Source organism: Colletes latitarsis, chromosome 7 (assembly GCF_051014445.1).
Source record: "Colletes latitarsis isolate SP2378_abdomen chromosome 7, iyColLati1, whole genome shotgun sequence".
NCBI classification, from domain to species: Eukaryota; Metazoa; Arthropoda; class Insecta; order Hymenoptera; family Colletidae; genus Colletes; species Colletes latitarsis.
In genome coordinates this window covers 15,731,266-15,748,858 of record NC_135140.1, presented here as the reverse complement: position 1 = coordinate 15,748,858, position 17,593 = coordinate 15,731,266, and the positions used below count along the sequence as shown (strand labels likewise).

The 17,593-nt window shown below is 39.0% G+C and overlaps 1 protein-coding gene across 1 annotated transcript; it reads right to left on the bottom strand.

The window, feature by feature from the left end:
- Positions 1–5,948: 5,948 nt before the first annotated feature.
- On the bottom strand, positions 5,949–12,338 carry Abcd (ATP binding cassette subfamily D). Its single transcript, XM_076768763.1, has 8 exons — positions 11,328–12,338; positions 8,600–8,838; positions 8,151–8,528; positions 7,623–7,717; positions 7,373–7,556; positions 7,202–7,299; positions 6,444–7,103; positions 5,949–6,185 (listed from the first exon to the last, which is right to left on the bottom strand). Exons 1-8 carry the CDS (start codon positions 11,873–11,875, stop codon positions 6,138–6,140), a joined length of 2,250 nt encoding a protein of 749 aa, XP_076624878.1. The 5' UTR covers positions 11,876–12,338; the 3' UTR covers positions 5,949–6,137.
- Between the last annotated feature and the right edge of the window lie 5,255 nt (positions 12,339–17,593).

Genomic DNA, 17,593 nt, shown 5'->3' with positions numbered 1-17,593 from the left:
CGTTTCTACCTGCGAAACTGTTCCGTCGTTTTCGCGAAATAATTGATCTACAAGTGTATGCTTACAATTTGCAAACAGTAATTATACCATATAATTTTCTCGTGTCTTCGTTAAGATCAAGTGTAAGCACGAAACCTTTGCGGTTCGTTATTAAAGCGTTACGTGTACCCTGTATAGCGCATCTAAAATCGTGTTAGAGTTCGCTACGCATTGATCTGATCAGACTTTTTGATCAAATATTCCCGGAATTGGGAAATACAATTTATATTTATGCACCGATTATAAGGTACACAAAATTACAGTTAAATTGGTGGCGCGAAGGTCTTGCACTCTCCTTGTGGACGGTTGCCTACCTCAAGCAATTCATGCCCAAGTTTCCCATAAAAGGAACACAACCGGGCTACCCATTCTTGTCTCCCACGACCCAAAACCGCCATCAACCGTCGTTCACCCTCCCACGTTTGGTCCCGCAAGAATGTCGCGGTGCAAGGAACTCCTCCAGGTCGCTGAAAACGTTACAGTTCCGTGGAATTGCACGTTACGGCCGAAAGAGAGAGGGCGGGGTCCGGTTTTCTACGGGGTCCTGCGTAAATACCGTGGGCCCAATCGGCTGGAAGCGTAAGTCAATACCCAGGGTGTACACTCGGCGTGCTGCGGGCTCTGCTCTCTTCTATGCGACCCTTCCCCCCTCCTGCTTCTCATCTTTACACCCTGTCCTCTCACTCTTTTACGCTTTTTCTCTGTTTGCCATATTCATTCCCATAATTCCGCATCATTGACAAACTCATATCATTTATAATTGTAGCAAGGTGTTATACCAAGAAGTGCATAAGTTGTGAAATTCATCGATCTTAAACCATACCGATACCATAGTCCTTTGTTTCTTTATTTATTGCATGATCCTCGTATGTACAAAACAAGAGAAATATTTTGAATTTTTACATTTTTGAAATTTTTTCTAACCCTGTAGGGGTACGGGACAAGAGGAGAACACGATCCGTGGTATACCGGGCGTTTGGCGTTGGACACCGCGGCAATGGGTGACACACGGTCGACGCCAGTACGCCGTCGTGCGGTCGACTTCCTCTTCCTGTGCCCACGTCGGAACTACGTAGTCAGGTGTCCGGCCTGACGGTCCCGATTATGTGGACATTCGATAGTCGGATGCGCCGCGACTCGTGAGAGGCGATTGCTTTATCCAGGAACTGTGTGCATTAAAAAAAAGAGAAAAAAAGGTTCGACTGAACGTTCCACTCGTTTCCACACGGTACTCCTTGCGGAAGTACACCTTTAGCGTCGGGCTCCTGAAGTTTGTTCCGCGGAAGTCAGGACTGGATTGATTCCAACCGATGCCCTAAGCACAGCCCAACAGTGCACCTCTTAATTACTTAACTAAGAAGACTAATTTCTACGTATTTAAAAGTATTTACTAAGACTTTGTAGCTACGTTTAGATGATAGGACATGTATGGAGCTTTCAGTATTTAAAAATGAAAATTGTATAGTAACTATTAGGGAGGTTATTGAAATTTTACAAAGATCGTCTTAACTATTAAAAGCCAGAGAATTTATTGTATACTAAATTAACGCGGAGGGTAATTGTGCAACAGCGTAGCTTTTTGATATACGTAAAGAATAGATGCGAGCTCTGCATTTGTTTCTGTTTGCATCCAATTTGGGGACGCGGAATCTTCCATTCATAGCCACAGATAAGGTCTACGACGAACCAGCGTAAATTCACCCCCTGGAAGCCACAATTACTCGCAGGCCACACCTGTGTTTGCTCGCACCTGAAATCAAAGAGGCGATTACATCGTTACATCGGCGATTCGGATGAAGCAAACATGCGTCGTGCATCCGCTTCGATCACGTGTGCGCGTTAGGTGACCACTTAACCGGCAAATACCTCTTCCTTAAATACTTTGGGCAAATATTCGTGATCGCAGGATGTAAAGAACGGGGCGTTGAATATTTTTAACACTTTGACTACCACGTCGCCTACACAATTATTTTTAAACCATTTTTGTTATTTTTTAAAAAGAGAAAAAAGAACTGCTTTGCATTGAGGGTCCGTGTATACAAGGTATTCGGCCACCCCTGGGAAAAATTTTAATGGGGAATTCCAGAGGCCAAAATAAGACGAAAATCAAGAATACCAATTTGTTGATGGAGGCTTCGTTAAAAAGTTATTTACAATTAAATTAAAAAATTTCAAATCGTTCTGGAAAAATTATTTTTGGTTACGGGGGTCCATTACAATTATTTTTGGTCATTAGACATACCGTCGAAATCCTACCCACTTTCGAGAAAAAAATTCGAGAAGGTGTGAAATTTTTCGACAAAATTAAAAAATTTCAAATCGTTCTAAAAAAATTATTTTTGGTTCCGGGGGTCAATTACAATCATTTTTGGTCATTAGACATACCGTCGAAATCCTACTCATTTTCTAGAAAAAAATTCAGTACGGGCGGAACTTCAAACGTTAATAACTTTTTAACGAAGCCTCCATCAACAAATTAGCATTCTTGATTTTTGTCTTATTTTGATCTCTAGAATCTCCCATTAAAATTTTTCCCAGGGGTGGCCGAACACCGTGCATATTTATCGATGTCTTGAGTATATACAGTATTTTTTTCAACTAAAAATAGCGAAAATTATACGCATATTTTCGTAGTTCTAGATGGCAATACCCCCTCGATTTAGCCTCGGTTTCGTACACGTACAGAGAACGTGTTCATCGTCGCGACTCCAAGTTGAGTGATTAGCCAACATGATAGGATGACAGTGCCCGTATTGTTCGCGATCAAAAGTTCCTCCTACCGGTCCCATCTCCCTGCGTTAAAGTGATTGCGTATCGGATAATCTCCGACGGTACGATAAACCCCGCTTTGAACGATGGAGATGTTACCAAATACGTCACGGGTACTTAATTACGTTTGCGGCGTACCACCTCTTGCGGCGGGAACAAGGTCGATGTTCCAGACTCCGTGTAATTCTGACAGAGATCCCCCCTCGTTCCAGAATCTGTGGTTTTCCAGTTGCACGAAACAATCAACGAATCTAGTGTCCGTAATGCCAAATAGAATATAGCTTTCGAAGTGACTAACACAGTTAATACAGTAATATTTCCTATTTAAGTTGTAATTTACTTAGTAGGTTCAGTTTTTAATTATTTCCTAAATTTTTGTCTCGCCTCCCCAGACCTAGATGTCGCGCCCCATACTTTTGAGGTTACGAGCGACCACGTTAAAACGGCTGAGGAGGAACACGGTCATTCTAGCGGGATACCAGCGATCGTTGGAGATTTGCAAACACGAGAGCCTCTTTGTCGCTGGAAATCCCATCGGATGACAAGATAGCGATCGGACGACGAGTTATTACGTTCTTTATTCCGCAGATCTTTGGCGTATGCGGTGACGGTGGCGGCTGGCTGGCACGCGCCGTGTGTAATTCAATCGGGTATTTCGACGAGGACGAGGGGGGGAAAGGAAGAGAAGAGGCAGGGGGGTGACAGGGTGGAAAGTGAACGAGGTTTTAATCCCCGAGAAACTGTTACAAACGGGCTCCGGTAATCATCCCGACGATTCTTGTCTTATTTTCTTAGCCGGCTATTCGAACAGATGCAACTTGGTCGGCTCGCCGCTTCAACCCTTTCTCAAAATAACGAAACTCGATACGTACCGAAGACGTTCGGTTAAATTGGTATCCGCGACGGCGGTTAGGTTAGAAATAACAAGGCAGTCGATGGCTTTTAGACGTACAATCGCGGTAGGAATATCCGAGTGATTCGGACTTTTAGCTGGTAACGATCCCATTATACAGCGAGTAATGACGTTAACTTTTCTAGATAGTAGAGATCATTGTGTCTTAGTCTATTAGACCTAGTGCCTTTGTTTGTTGTTTAATCTGGCTTTCTATGAGTTCAAAATATAAGCCATCAAAGTGTAATTAACATTTAGTTGTCCTCATAAAAGTGTTTTACCTGTCTGCATGTAGAGTAAATCAAAATATGTAGGCATATCTGACCACAAGTACTTATTAAGTAATGGCCATGCATGGTTGTGACTTCATATCACATAAACAATGATCATAAATCTCAATGAAAACATATTTCTTCTCACATTGTGAACACTGCTGTCAATCTTTATAGCTCCATGCAGTACCTACCTATTCACCTAAAAGTAATATCCTTACAATTTTTTAGAAGCTAACATTACAATAACCACATAGCAAAAGGTACAATTGAAAAATAAATTAAACAAAATGCTTATAATAGTGCAGACTATTATAAAGGCTAAATGGTACAACCACTAAGCCTTATAATATGTTGAACCTCCATAAAACAATCTCTTTTAATGTCTTGATTACTCTCTAACTATACTGGCATTGTAAGTCATCTGTCTTCTCTTTAAAAATGCTTTGAAACTTCAATTAAAAGTTCCATTCCCAGTCACACCTATTCTAGAGCTAGCTTTAATTGCTCACGGATATTCTAGGCGTCGGTACTTCCTACCATTGTCGCGTTACCGTTACAGTTTTTAAATTACATTATTTAAATTGTTAAACAGGATCTGTAAGAGAGAGGAGGACTTGAACCATGGTGCACCACGGGAGAGAGAGACGCGTCTAATTGCGCCAGCATTCTGGAATTGCTTTAAAGCATTAGCTCGAACGTTGCAGAGAGGTATACAACCCCCCAAGATGGCTGCTCCCGGGCGTATCGACGTTTGGCGTTTGGAGGGTTTCCCAGAGGTAAGCTCATCGGAAATTGTGGGTCTTCCCTCCCCTGGCATCGCCCCCGCCGCCTTTGCTGGCCCTTCAAAACAAAGAAACACACGTAATTAAATTTTTGTCCAGCGCAAATTAATGTGTGCGCCACGGTGGACACCGCCAGCCGCAGCTGCACCACTGGCAATGGAAGTTTAATCCACGATCCGACTTTTAATCGAGCTCCCGTCTGTCCCAACCTCGCACCCTTTCTTCGTATCGTTTTCTACCTTTCTCGGGGTTCCTCGCAATCACTTCTCTTCGCTCGTGTTTTATTCCACTTCTCTTCCTTATTTTTGTATTATGTCCGTCTTCGATTACTCATTTTACAATGTTTCTACCAAGTTATAAACGTGGAACGATCCCACCATCAATGATTAATTATGTACCGATAATCCCAAGTTATTTTTCGTAAAGCGATAAGAGAAAAACGTCTTAGATTAATTGGAATAGATATTTGTTAGATAACAGTTGATAGCAAATTGATTATTGGGATTATGTTTTATTCCTTTTGCAATTTTATATAATAACTTATCATTTCGTATACATACAGTTAGTAGCGTGACAAAGTTTCTTGACTATTGCTTTTCTAGGTCTATTATGAAGAGAAAGCTGTTTCTCATGAATTAAATGAATGTTTCTAGAGCGTGCTTCTGTTTTCTCTTATTAGATTTGATTTTTCGCATTATTTGGAATTTTGCTTTTTCGGTGGAAGCTACAAAGGTAAATGAGTGGAAACGTACGCACGTTATTTTGCATATATCTTTGTAATAAATAATAGTATTATTTGAGAAAATAATGTCTTAGCAATTATTTTTTTATATTCATTACGTGCAAATAATCACGGTTCCAAAAAAAATGATTTATTGCTCGAAGATACGTTATCTTAACAAGCTAATCTTTGACAAATGTGTTACACTGCATCTAAAAAAGAAAGCCAAGATCATTTTCAAAACTAATTTATTCATATATACAAGGTTGTATATTAAAACTCGTGGATAGAATGGGAAGTAATTGTCACATTCCTATTGACATTTTCGATATTAATAATCCGGGAGTAATTAATTGTATGCAAATGTAGGAATCGATTAAACACAATGCATGCGCTGATACTATTAATCAAACCTTGGCTTAGTAGGTAACATTTAAATGTCTTTGATCAAATAAACATCAAGGCACGGGTAATTCAAACAATTTTTATTTATATTTCACGTAATTAAATAGCAACATTTCCTCATATAAAAATAGATTATTTAATCAGAAATCGCAGTAAACTTCTGTACAAAATACATTCTCGAAGATATATTTACAATTTCGCAGATTTCTACATGAATTTGCTAGAACAGTTTGAAACATCACGCTGAATCCATTTCAGCTAATTCCAACTTTCGAGTCTTCCGGGTGGATGTCACGAAATTCCTGCAACGATAGAAAAACGTGTTGGAAACAACATTTCTAGTTGACGTTTGCCTCTTGCGTGTTTATACTTTGTATATGTATTTTATTTATATATTGCACATAGGCTAACAACTTTTAGAGAGTAGGACTAGCTCATTGGAAATAGAACAGATAGCAGTAGAAACGATAATCATGCAAAGTCACGTTCCTTTTGTGCCCGTGAGGCTGGAGCAAAGATTGTTTTTATTAATAATGGGAGGTAAGAGTTTTTGAACGTACGTGCAACATTAGGCTTCCTTTCACTTCGTGTTCCTCGGTTTGATCAAGAGCATGATTCACCAACAGCGTTGAACTTTCTGCGTCTAACGGGCCGAAAGCCCAACTGCCTTCCCCGTCAAAGCGTAACAGCAGTTTGTGGTATTTCGCAAGCGAAGCCACACGGTGAGTGATGGTCAGTAACGTTATGCCTTTCCTTTTAGCAGTTTCGTATATGACTCCCTCAGCCTCGAGGCTCACGGCGCTGGTACATTCGTCTAATAGCGCGTATTGTGGCTTGTGATAGAGCAATCGAGTCATCGCGAGTCTCTGTTTCTCACCACCGGACAAAGTAGAGTCCCAATCACCGAATGCATCGAGTCCTTCCGGTTCCCTCTCCGCCAATCCTCGTAAATCGACTTCATCCAACAGTTTCAGGAGTTCCACGTCCGAGCAGTCTTCCGTCTGCGATTCTGCGGGATATATAATCTGGTCTCGCAAACAACCAACGGTCATGTACGGTTTTTGCGGTATATAAAACAACGCTGGCCTTCCGGAGTAACTTTCGGCTGGTCTAATTAAAGTGCCGCCGTATACTGGCCACAGGCCAGAGATAATGCGAAACAGTGAACTTTTTCCACATCCATTGGGCCCGGTGATTAATATATGATCACCAGGTTTTATCTACAAAAATAAATCAAAATATGTACACTCCTTGAGACGTTGTTTCTTGGAGTTACGGTAATTCAAAGGTTACTTGACTTTGGCTTTAAATTTCTTACATGAATCGTTAACCTAGGCACAATGACTTCACAGTTTGGTGTAACTATTGGCACATTGATTACACTTATACTGCCATCCGTACTTTCCTCGACGATTCCTGGAGAAATTGTTGTTCGTATGTCAGTATTTCACGAGCTACGTTTATGTTACAGGTCGTGGAGACAGTTTACCTTTTATCACCGGTGCGCCGTCCTTCATTTCAATTATTTTGTCTAAAGCATTATTTCCAGTACCATTCGCTATTCTCATCGGACTACTAACGACGTTTCTTCTATATTTACATAGCGCAGCGTCTTTAAATACATCTAACATCTCACTGACTCGCGCCGCGTATCCTGCCAGTGCTACTAGTTCCTACAACAATTAAATTATTAGACACTTTAATACTAGTCGCAATTGCGATTTTAACAGATTTCTTACTTTATAAGACGACATAAGTCTCTCCACGGCATCCGCTCCAGAACTTAAGAGGTTCTTAGAAGTCGTCAAATATCTAGTTCTTTCGCTAACGCCGCCTGTTTCGCAAATAAATAACTTTACTGGTATTTAATTCGTTCGCAGTTTTAACAGACACCTAAAGAAAAGTAACTATTCCTTTCTCGTCGATTTCTTCTAGACTACTTTTCAATTTACTCACTTACTGACACTGTTATAACTTTTCTTTTCAGACTATCCACCATCCTGAACACATACTACAATTCGTAAGTATCATAGCTCTTAAGGATTGGTCTTTATATGATATATTTACTGACACTGTTATAACTTTTCTTTGCAGACTATCCACCATCCTGAACATATACTACCATTCGTATCATAGCTCTTAACACTTTAATGGCCGCACGTATCACGCGAAGACCGTTGTTCGTCACAACTGATAATCAAGATCAATAAGAAAAGAATAGCTGCCTTCTTCTAAGCGCTATGCGTTTGCTGTCGATGTATACAAACCGTCACCGTCGTCATTATCGCCTGCACTCCCCGAAGTGACCGTAGTGTAAAGTAACGGCATAGCAATAACGAGAAGCCCAGTGCCGGACCACACGTACTTCATAAGCAATTGCTCTAGCATCACGTACCACAATTTTACTCCTAGAACTCGTCTCAAATGTGAAACGAGCGATTTGTACGCGGTACTTAAATAGCGATGCTCCGTACAGTGTCCACCATAAAATGCAATCTCTTCCGCGTGAGCACTGATACGAGCATGGGCTTCTCTCAACCGTCCGCGTCGCGATGCTTCTTCGGCTACCAGTTGACCAAACTTGGGGGAAGCGAGACGCAAGATTTGCCCGGTTAGAGCAATTACCGTGGACGCCAGTAATGGTCCTGCAAAAATAAAAATGGAATTTAAATTCCAACGTATACAGGCACATATCGATAATTGAGAATTATCTTGCCTTGTATCCTCCTTGCCCCCATTTTGGACGAAAACGAAATAAGCGCAAGGCCCACCAACGCGCAATCCAACAACGGTTTGGTTAAACTCGAATACAGATGCGCTACAGAGCTTGCCAGTTCAGACAAATCGTCTGTCAGTCTTTGCTCGGCACCACCGAGTCTATTGTCTAACGCCGCTACTCTATAATATGTTTGCTGACTCAGATACATTTTGTAGGCATGCTCCACCAGGCGTCCCCTTTAAAAACAGAAGAGAAACACTTGTTCGTCAATTTGAACCACACGACAGCTTCGAATGTTAAAAACAATGGATCAAGATCATGCGTGTATGCAGTGTTCGCAAGGTAGTCAATTTTTCTATCATTTTTTTTATACTTTTCTTATCTTCCAGCATATCGCTACTGTCCCTAACGACCGACATTAAACTTTCCATTTAGGCGACATCGGTCCTTGGATTTTATTTAAACATATTAGAAACGAAAACTAGCTCCGCGCTTAATATGAAATTTAATAAATTTGTTGGAGAATTATAAAACATGTGTAAAAAATATGATTGTTGATAAGTAATGAAATCTATAAATCTTTTTAAAAACGTATAGTATGTTAGACTTTCGTATAATTACGATCGAATTTCGTTTACAGTTAAGTTGATCGTTTAAAGTTATTTATTTAGATAATGTTCAAAGAATAAACATCGAGTTATTCGTCATTCGAATACTTTTTAAAATATATATTTTGCTCATCGATCTTCAAAACCCGTTCTGAGCGGATAACCCGCTCTTTCTATTTGTGAATGTCGGTTCGTGGTCATTACGGGTTACACTAACCTCACGTGGGTAACCCGGTTTTTCACTTGGCTTAGGCAACAGTTACAATCCTTGGATTCTAGTACCTTCCCTATTATGCGCCATTGTTATTTTCAAATAACGTTATCATAAAATCTTAGTTTCTCATCACGCAACAAAAACATTCGAGAACGGATCTTTTTGTCGAGAAAGAATCAAATCACTCGTAAGGTAAACGTACCAATGATTAGGTCAGTTTTAGACAACAGTGTATTATGAATACGAAGTATCTAATTTATGTTATTCTAAGTTTTTAAAGCTGCCCTTTTTAGCATATTAGTTACACTTACAATCGTAGTTTAGGTTCTTCTTTACATATTATCTTTGTACGATTTATTTTGTATTTTAAGTAAAACAATTTAAGATGACAATAACTGAGTCCTTTAGCCTAGCTAGATTATTTTAATATTTGTTAGTTGATTTCTCGGGAAAAATAAAACAGTCAAACTTCTGTTTTATAACCACAAATTTTCAGCTGTGTTTGCAATTAATGCAAATGTTGATATTCTAATGTCTAAATCCATTTTCTTTTGTGTTTCTTCATTTTGTTCAATTTGTGCTGTACAGTTGTAATGTGTAAATTGTTAAAAAGTATCTAATGATTTGAGCATAGTAACCTAGCAAAAGTGGACACCAAAGAATATTGAAAGTAAAGACAGTTTTTCATCGGCTTTAAACTTTAGAACATATTTAAAGCAGACATGAAAACAAAGCAAGAAAAATTTTTACAAATATAAAGCATCAAAGAAAAAGAGAAGTAATAGCATGAAAAATATAACTAGCAAAAATCCAATTAAAATGAAATGAGAATACTTTGAAAAAGATGCATTTAATTACAGCATTTATTCTCTTTTCTTGCTTAATACAGTTAATGTTTTTAGTAACTCACAATTCATATCATGTGGTTGAATGCAATAAATGCAACCATTTCATTGCGCCTACATAGTATTCTTGTCGAAACAGACAATGATTTCAACCTTGGATCAAATGCAGAAGACAAATGTGCAGCAAAATTGGTAACAAAACAATCCATTTGTGCAGAATTTCAAATTCTGCTGTGTCTGAACAATGTACAGAGACATTTGGACCAGTTAACAGACCACCTTTGTACAGAAAAACTATTTCCCTTCTTTAGAAACAAGTTCCAAACAAGTCAGTAATTTAATGAAACATTTTTTTTATAATTGTTAAAGTTACAAAATAATTTATTTATCGAATATGATTTTGAAATTTATTTTCACGAACTTTTATTTGTAATTAATCGTGATAAGATTATAATCAAGTTTAAATGATACGATTATAAACACAAATTTATTTAATTTTAATTGAGAAATTAAATAATGTTTGTTCTTAAATCATTTATTGTTTTCGAAAAATGATCTTGTAAATTAAAACGTAAATACGAAGCACAATTAAGAGGGTCGAACGAGTTGATTGCCATAGTATAGATCGTCTAGTATCATCCCAAGTATTTTTTAAAATTATAGCGTGAAAAATAAAAAGATTTAATAATTCAGTAACATATGCAAGGATTAGGTAAATAGGGCACTTGCCTCCTCCTAGCTATTTATAAATAACTAAATTTTAAATTCAATTTTTAATATAAGTAATCGGTAATTAAATTTAACTCTAGCATTTTCCATTCTAGGTAAAATTCGCTCTTGGACACGCGTACTTGTTATCTTACAGCATTCCGAATGGCATTATTTAAAAGTTCCGGAAGTATTAAGGTTTATTCTGTATGTTTTAAAAAAACATAAGCTTGAAGCACCGGTCACCGGTGGCCACCACAACAGCGAGCGTGTTAAATTCTGTTCCTTTATATACACTTCACGAGCTTGACCATCGATTAAATGAATAAATATATTCGATGCGAATATACCTAAAGCTAAGAGCCAGTCGGCCCTCCAGGTATCTGATCGCCGAGTTCACGAAAGTAGCGGGAAAAGCGATGGCGAACCATCTCGCGAGCATCCTTAAGAAGCCGCGTACATCTCTTAGCACGATCCTTTTCACTATCTGACCCTCCAAAGTGGCGACGTAAACCGAGAGAAAAGTCCTCGTGAGTAACGTGAGAGTGGCGCATGTGAGTAATCCGGCTTCGCGCGTTCTCCATCCAGGGACCATGATCTTCAACAGCGCGATCAGCTGTTTAACGAAGTTCCGGTCCAGACCGACGTTCTTCCCTGTTTTGATGGGGGATTTGCCACGAACGTCGGTCTTGCACCGGCTGGGGACCTTCGACGGGCTGTCATCTCGTTTCCTCGTTTTTTGCAGGTACGGCGCGATGCTCGAAGCTATCAACGGGTAACCGATCTTTAGAAGATACAGCGTCGTCACCGCGCCAACGACGCCACGCGTGAGCAGTTCCTGCCTGATGCCGTATTTAGCGGACGTCTTGTCGATTAGCTTCGAAAACACCGACGACATCCTGCCCGTGGCCACACTCTCATCGGAGTGTATATATTTATATATACATATATATATATAATACTATGTGGTAGAACGTATATATTGTATATACATGTATATCGTGCTCGCGTAGCGTAACGTACGAAACTCACTTCGTTCGAAAGCGAGTCAACGGAAACTAGTCATGTTGATCGCTTCTCTCCCGTGGAATACCGCTTATCGCGCGCGGATCGCCTCTGCGTGCACGACGTACGCGCGACGAAACAAAAAATACACACTGCCACACGCTCTCGACGACTCCGCGATCCACGTAGACCGGCCACCAGCTGGCGACTGCTCGTTACGTCTCTTGCTGGTTTGACGCTACGTTCTCTTTTGGACCCTCTCCGCGGCAACAGGCAGCCGTGACTGGTTGTCTATCGCTGGACTTGGATCCGAGCTCGTCGATCGTACGTCACACGTCGCGATCCTGAAACTGGAGTTCCTAGACGACCACGCGCGAACCGATCCACTATACTGTTCACCGCGATTTTTTGTGTCGCAATATCTACTAATACAGTTTTTTCTTTTTATTAAAAGAACTTGTATCCAAGCCTTTTTGCTGATGCACGTTATTTACAAAGATACGAAAAAACTGTTAGGGTTTTTATACCGTAAATCTAATAGTTCAAGAGTCATGACATTTTAAAGTTACAGCAGAAGTCAAACTATATTCAAGTAGCGAAGTATTTGATTTATATTCGCTGAGTATTTCGATAGAGAAAAATTCCACGAGTCTCGGACCCTCTGCCCGTCCCCCATGCTTTTCGTCGCAAGGAATAGTTACGAGGAATGTAATCAGATCCAATCATTCGCATTTCCATTGCTCACAATGAGATCACGACGAAAGATCGTGAAATCGTTGGCACGTTGAGCGGAGGACAGAGTACAAAATTCAAACTGTAAGTGGCGAGTTAAAAATAAACATATATATATATATATATATATATATATATATATATTTTAATAAGTATTCGAATAACGAGTAGCTTATCGGTATTACCGGCTGCTCTATAATATACCCTATCGATTAAAAACATCCCCACAATAATATTAGTTGACTACACTTGGGAGGCATCTTCAACATGAATGAAGTCATTCCCAAGCAGACTCAAAGCTATAAAATATTACAATTTTACATAAACTCGCTTGGTACGCAAGGGGGCCGGATACTATTGGGACCAACTGTACTCCCATAATGTGTATGGCCCACTAGCGCCGAACAAGTGTAAAAATGTTTTGTATTAAGTTCCGCGGTTCAGCGCAGATTTTATATTACTGTTTTGGACCGTTGGGCAAACTCCTATTAGCATCTGAATCACCAGCTCGCTTGAAACTTGAACACATGGTGCATTTCTGGATCAAAGTGCCGCTACTTAACTGTATCTGTAACCTTCCTCTCCTCGCTGCGGAGATAAGATTACACGTACGCGCAGATTAAACGAGTTATTAGACATCTTCTAAACGCGACTTTCGTATGCACTGCTTCGAGTCTCTTTGTCCTTTCCTTTTCCTCGTCCCTTCCTTCGCCATCGCTCCGCCCCCTCCTCCGATTTTGCTCGGTTAAGGGCGAAATGTCAGTGCCAGTTATGCTGGCCGATTCTCGAGACTTTCGTCCGTCCGTGAACATACTCGTGGCTGGCATCTACAGTTAACTCTTATTTTAGGCACCGACGTTGCGCACGGCATGCACGTTTTCTACCGGCTGTTTCAAGAAACGAAGACGGTTATTGTTACTATACAGTGTTGGATATAAGCATTGGCACAACACGCAGTTTTCTATACGAAGAGTTACAATGACGGACATACAAGTACTCATTAATATGCAAATATCATTTTAAAAACGACGGTTCCGAGTGGGAATACCCCCTTAAAAAGACAATCTAGTTTTTGTTCTGAATGCAAATGTCCAATTACCTATGTATGTGTTATACATTTAAAAAAACCAACCACAAGAGAATCAAGTGTTTCGTACATACATTATACTGTTAAATGAAAGGAGCTCTGAGACTAAAAAACATTGGGAAACGCTGGTCTCTAGTAAGAGTCTACAGTCGACGATCCTTGAGTACAGTGACCTAAGCGTTCCGTGAATTGTTTTTATCTCGCGGACACTTCGTCTTCTGAGATCTAAAAATTCTCTATTTAAATAGATCTTCCTGGTTGTAGTAGCATAGATGTTGAATGATATATGTATACAGTGAGTCACAAAATTAGTGACACAGGTATACGGGGTGCTCGGTTACCCCTGGGAAAAATTTTAATGAGAGCTTCTAGAGACCAAAATAAGACGAAAATCAAGAATATCAATTCGTTGATTGAGGCTTCTTTAAAAAGTTATTAAAAAATAAAATTAAAAAATTTCAAATCGTTCTAAAAAAATTATTTTCGCTTACGGGGGTCAATTACAATCATTTTTGGTCAATACACATACCCCCAAAATCCCACGCACTTTCGAGAAAAAAAATTCTTTACCGAAAATGTACTGTGTAGCCGGAAATTAGTATCCTTGATTTTCGTCTTATTTTGGTTTCTAGAATCTCTCATTAAAATTTTTCCCAGGAGTGGCCGAACACCCTGTATATTTAAAGAAGGAAGCGTTGTATTCGAAAAAATACGTGTTACGTTATGAATTGTTTATTTTGCATTATTTAATTAGCTGTGAGTGTGAAGCATATGTCGTGGCAGATAACGTATTGAATATACTTTTGCAAACGATTCGATCGACGCTTTCCTTTTCAAATGTATACACGTGTCAATAATTTTGTGACTCACTGTACCTTGTAGAGAGTCGTAGATCTTGTACACCGCACGAAACTGTTCGTGTGCGTGTTTGTAAACTTGTTGATTATTTTTGGACGGTACGGGATCGTCGTAACGATGTAAATAGCGATCCCTAGAGTATCTTTTCTTTTAACAATTATTTTTTACGGTTATTTGCATTCAGAAGCAATGATGTCAAAAGATACCTGGTCTTAAAAGAGAAAACTGGAGATCAGAATTGCGAGTGGTTTTATAAAGTTACACCTTTCACTTTTGTTTTTTTTTTTAATAAAATTATCTAATTTTTTCAGTCGGGCGTGCAGCTTATGCGCATGTATAATAATATTTCTGAAACCGTTCTCGGTTTTGTTTGTGTTTCATTGCTAATCTTCAGCTATCTAATCTAATAAATTCGAATAACAAATTAAGTATTAACAGCGATATCTCTTCGACGTAGGCGTAAGTGATATCATGCGTGAGTGCACGCGAACTGGACGCTTCTTTAACATCCATTTATATATTTGGAAATAAAGCTGGGCGCGAAACAAACGTTAATCTAGACTTTCTTCACAGATTTAGACAAATTCAAAATTCCATGGTACGTAAATTCGAATATGAAAATATTTTGCGACATAGCATTAAATTTAAATTTGAATATTATCCGCTATACGCAAAATCGTGTTTAAAAAATTTAGTCGTTGATATGTAATCGGTTCTCGTATTCGTAATACATATGTATCTGTTCAAATATGCACCAGTGTGAATACATCAAAGAAATGTCAGACATATTTCAAAACATTATGCGACATACTGTTTCGAAATTATAAAAAATGTGACCTGTACTATGGAAACGTGAAATGAAATAATAATTATGAAACGATTTAAATTCGATGATAAATGGAGTGATAATTATTACTCTTCTCGGAGTTATGTCTAGTTTATAATTAGACGATCGCATTATTTAAAAATTCATTAGTATTAGAGTTATGGTGGTCGTCGATGACCACCGTGGCACTCAATGTTTCAAATTAACTTCAATGTTTTTCTGTTAGGAAAGGCCTTCGCGTAGCAACCGTGTAGAGAAATACGAACAGCAACAAGGTCAGCGCTCTGCTCTGATTCATGTTACGTGGCGGAGCGTCTTCTTACTCTCTCGGAAGCATCATTTTCTGCAATTTCACGTTTCGTTGAGGAAGACAGCTGGAAATTGAAGGCTACAACGAAGAAACTTATTGCGCGAACCAAACTCCGCGTTATTTTCTTCTTTGCAAGTTCAAGTTGAAGTCATGTCTACCGTGATGCAATCTCCAGATACTCGTGTTTCTTTGGATCTGGATATCTCTGACGATCTATGATACGAAAGATAGCATTTTGTGTGTGATTTTATAATTTCGAAATACATTGTTGTTAGTAGATATCAAGAGAAAGATGATTCGACCATCCGTCGAGAATATATCCATAATGTTTTAAATATTACAGCAGATAATTAATACAAGTAAACCACGTGTATCATTTCCATTAAAAAATGTGTAGATACATAACTGAGAGTAGTCGAAGAGAATCAATAATTTCTGCATCATTAGTGATAATTGAATACTCTTTCTTCAACGTTAATGACGAATAATACTATTGTGTTACCAGTGAATAAACTGTCGAATGACATTTATAAAAGCACAACTGACATTTACGTATCGGGAACAACGCCATCGCGGTGCAAATAATTAACCAATTAATTATGTGGATGTAACGATAACAGTTAATGAAATAGTTAATGTCATGAACTCCAGAAAGCGTATATCGGTAGAAGGAAACGTTCTTAATCGTGCGTGTTGCAATATCACGGTACGTTTGAAAAAATTAATTATCATGTGCTTCCTTGTAGAAAAAGTTGTGTTTGTAACACATTCTAGAATTGACCTGACCGCGAAGAGGACTTGTGTTATTTAATGTGTTTTGCAACGGTTGGCCAACGGCTGGATTGCAAGAATATGTACTTAAAGCGGCATTAAAGAAACATCGAAACTTGGACTTGCCAAATTTTAAACAAGTTAAAAAGAAGCAGAAGATAAGTTATTACGTGAGTTTCTTTTTTTATTTCATTTAAAATTTATTTCATTAAAGTGTTATTGCTAACTTTCATATGGCGATCTTTCATATGGGTATCGAATTCAATGTTACAGCCCTGAGTGCCGCAGCATCAATCGATGCCGATTCTTTGAAATTCTATCGTGTTACACTATTATTTACTGCGAAAATAATTTAATTTACGACCTCTTTTTGTATCTTCCACTATAGTCAAGTCGAAAGCGTTCCTCGTCGTGCGCGTATGTAATGTGAATCACAAAGGATTTTGAGACCGGGCACGGCGAGATGAAGCGGCACAACAGGGAAAGCGGACTCCTTTCGGCCTTTACTGGCTGCGATGCTGTTTCGCGCTTCGTGTAAAACAGAGAAAGTAAAAGTAACCCATCGGCTGGCTGGTTTCTTCCATCATTCGCTTTCGTTCTCTCCGAATGTTTGCGCTTAACGAGGGGACGCACGCCTCTGTGGCGCTTCGACAAAACGTTTACGATATTTTCACTGCCGATGATTTAGTCGAGATCAATTTCTCGAACCGACGTAAAAGGCGTGCACCGTTTCTTGCACGTTGGGATCTTTTAAAAGCGAGAGTCGAGATAATATACTCCTCGATCCTTATCTATGCTAATGCGTCACCGATTTCCGCGATAATCTAAGGCCACGTCTGCGTGACAGAGAAAACAAAATAGAGTACGATATATTTCATAACATTTAAAGTGTTCACGGTGACATTAACGATGTCTTCGTAATTCCGTTTTTTCGTTCGTTTCTTGCACTTAAATCTTTATGTCAGTGTTTTGTTGATTGTCCAAGAGCTATACATAAACGGTGTATAGATAAATGGAGGTCAGTTAA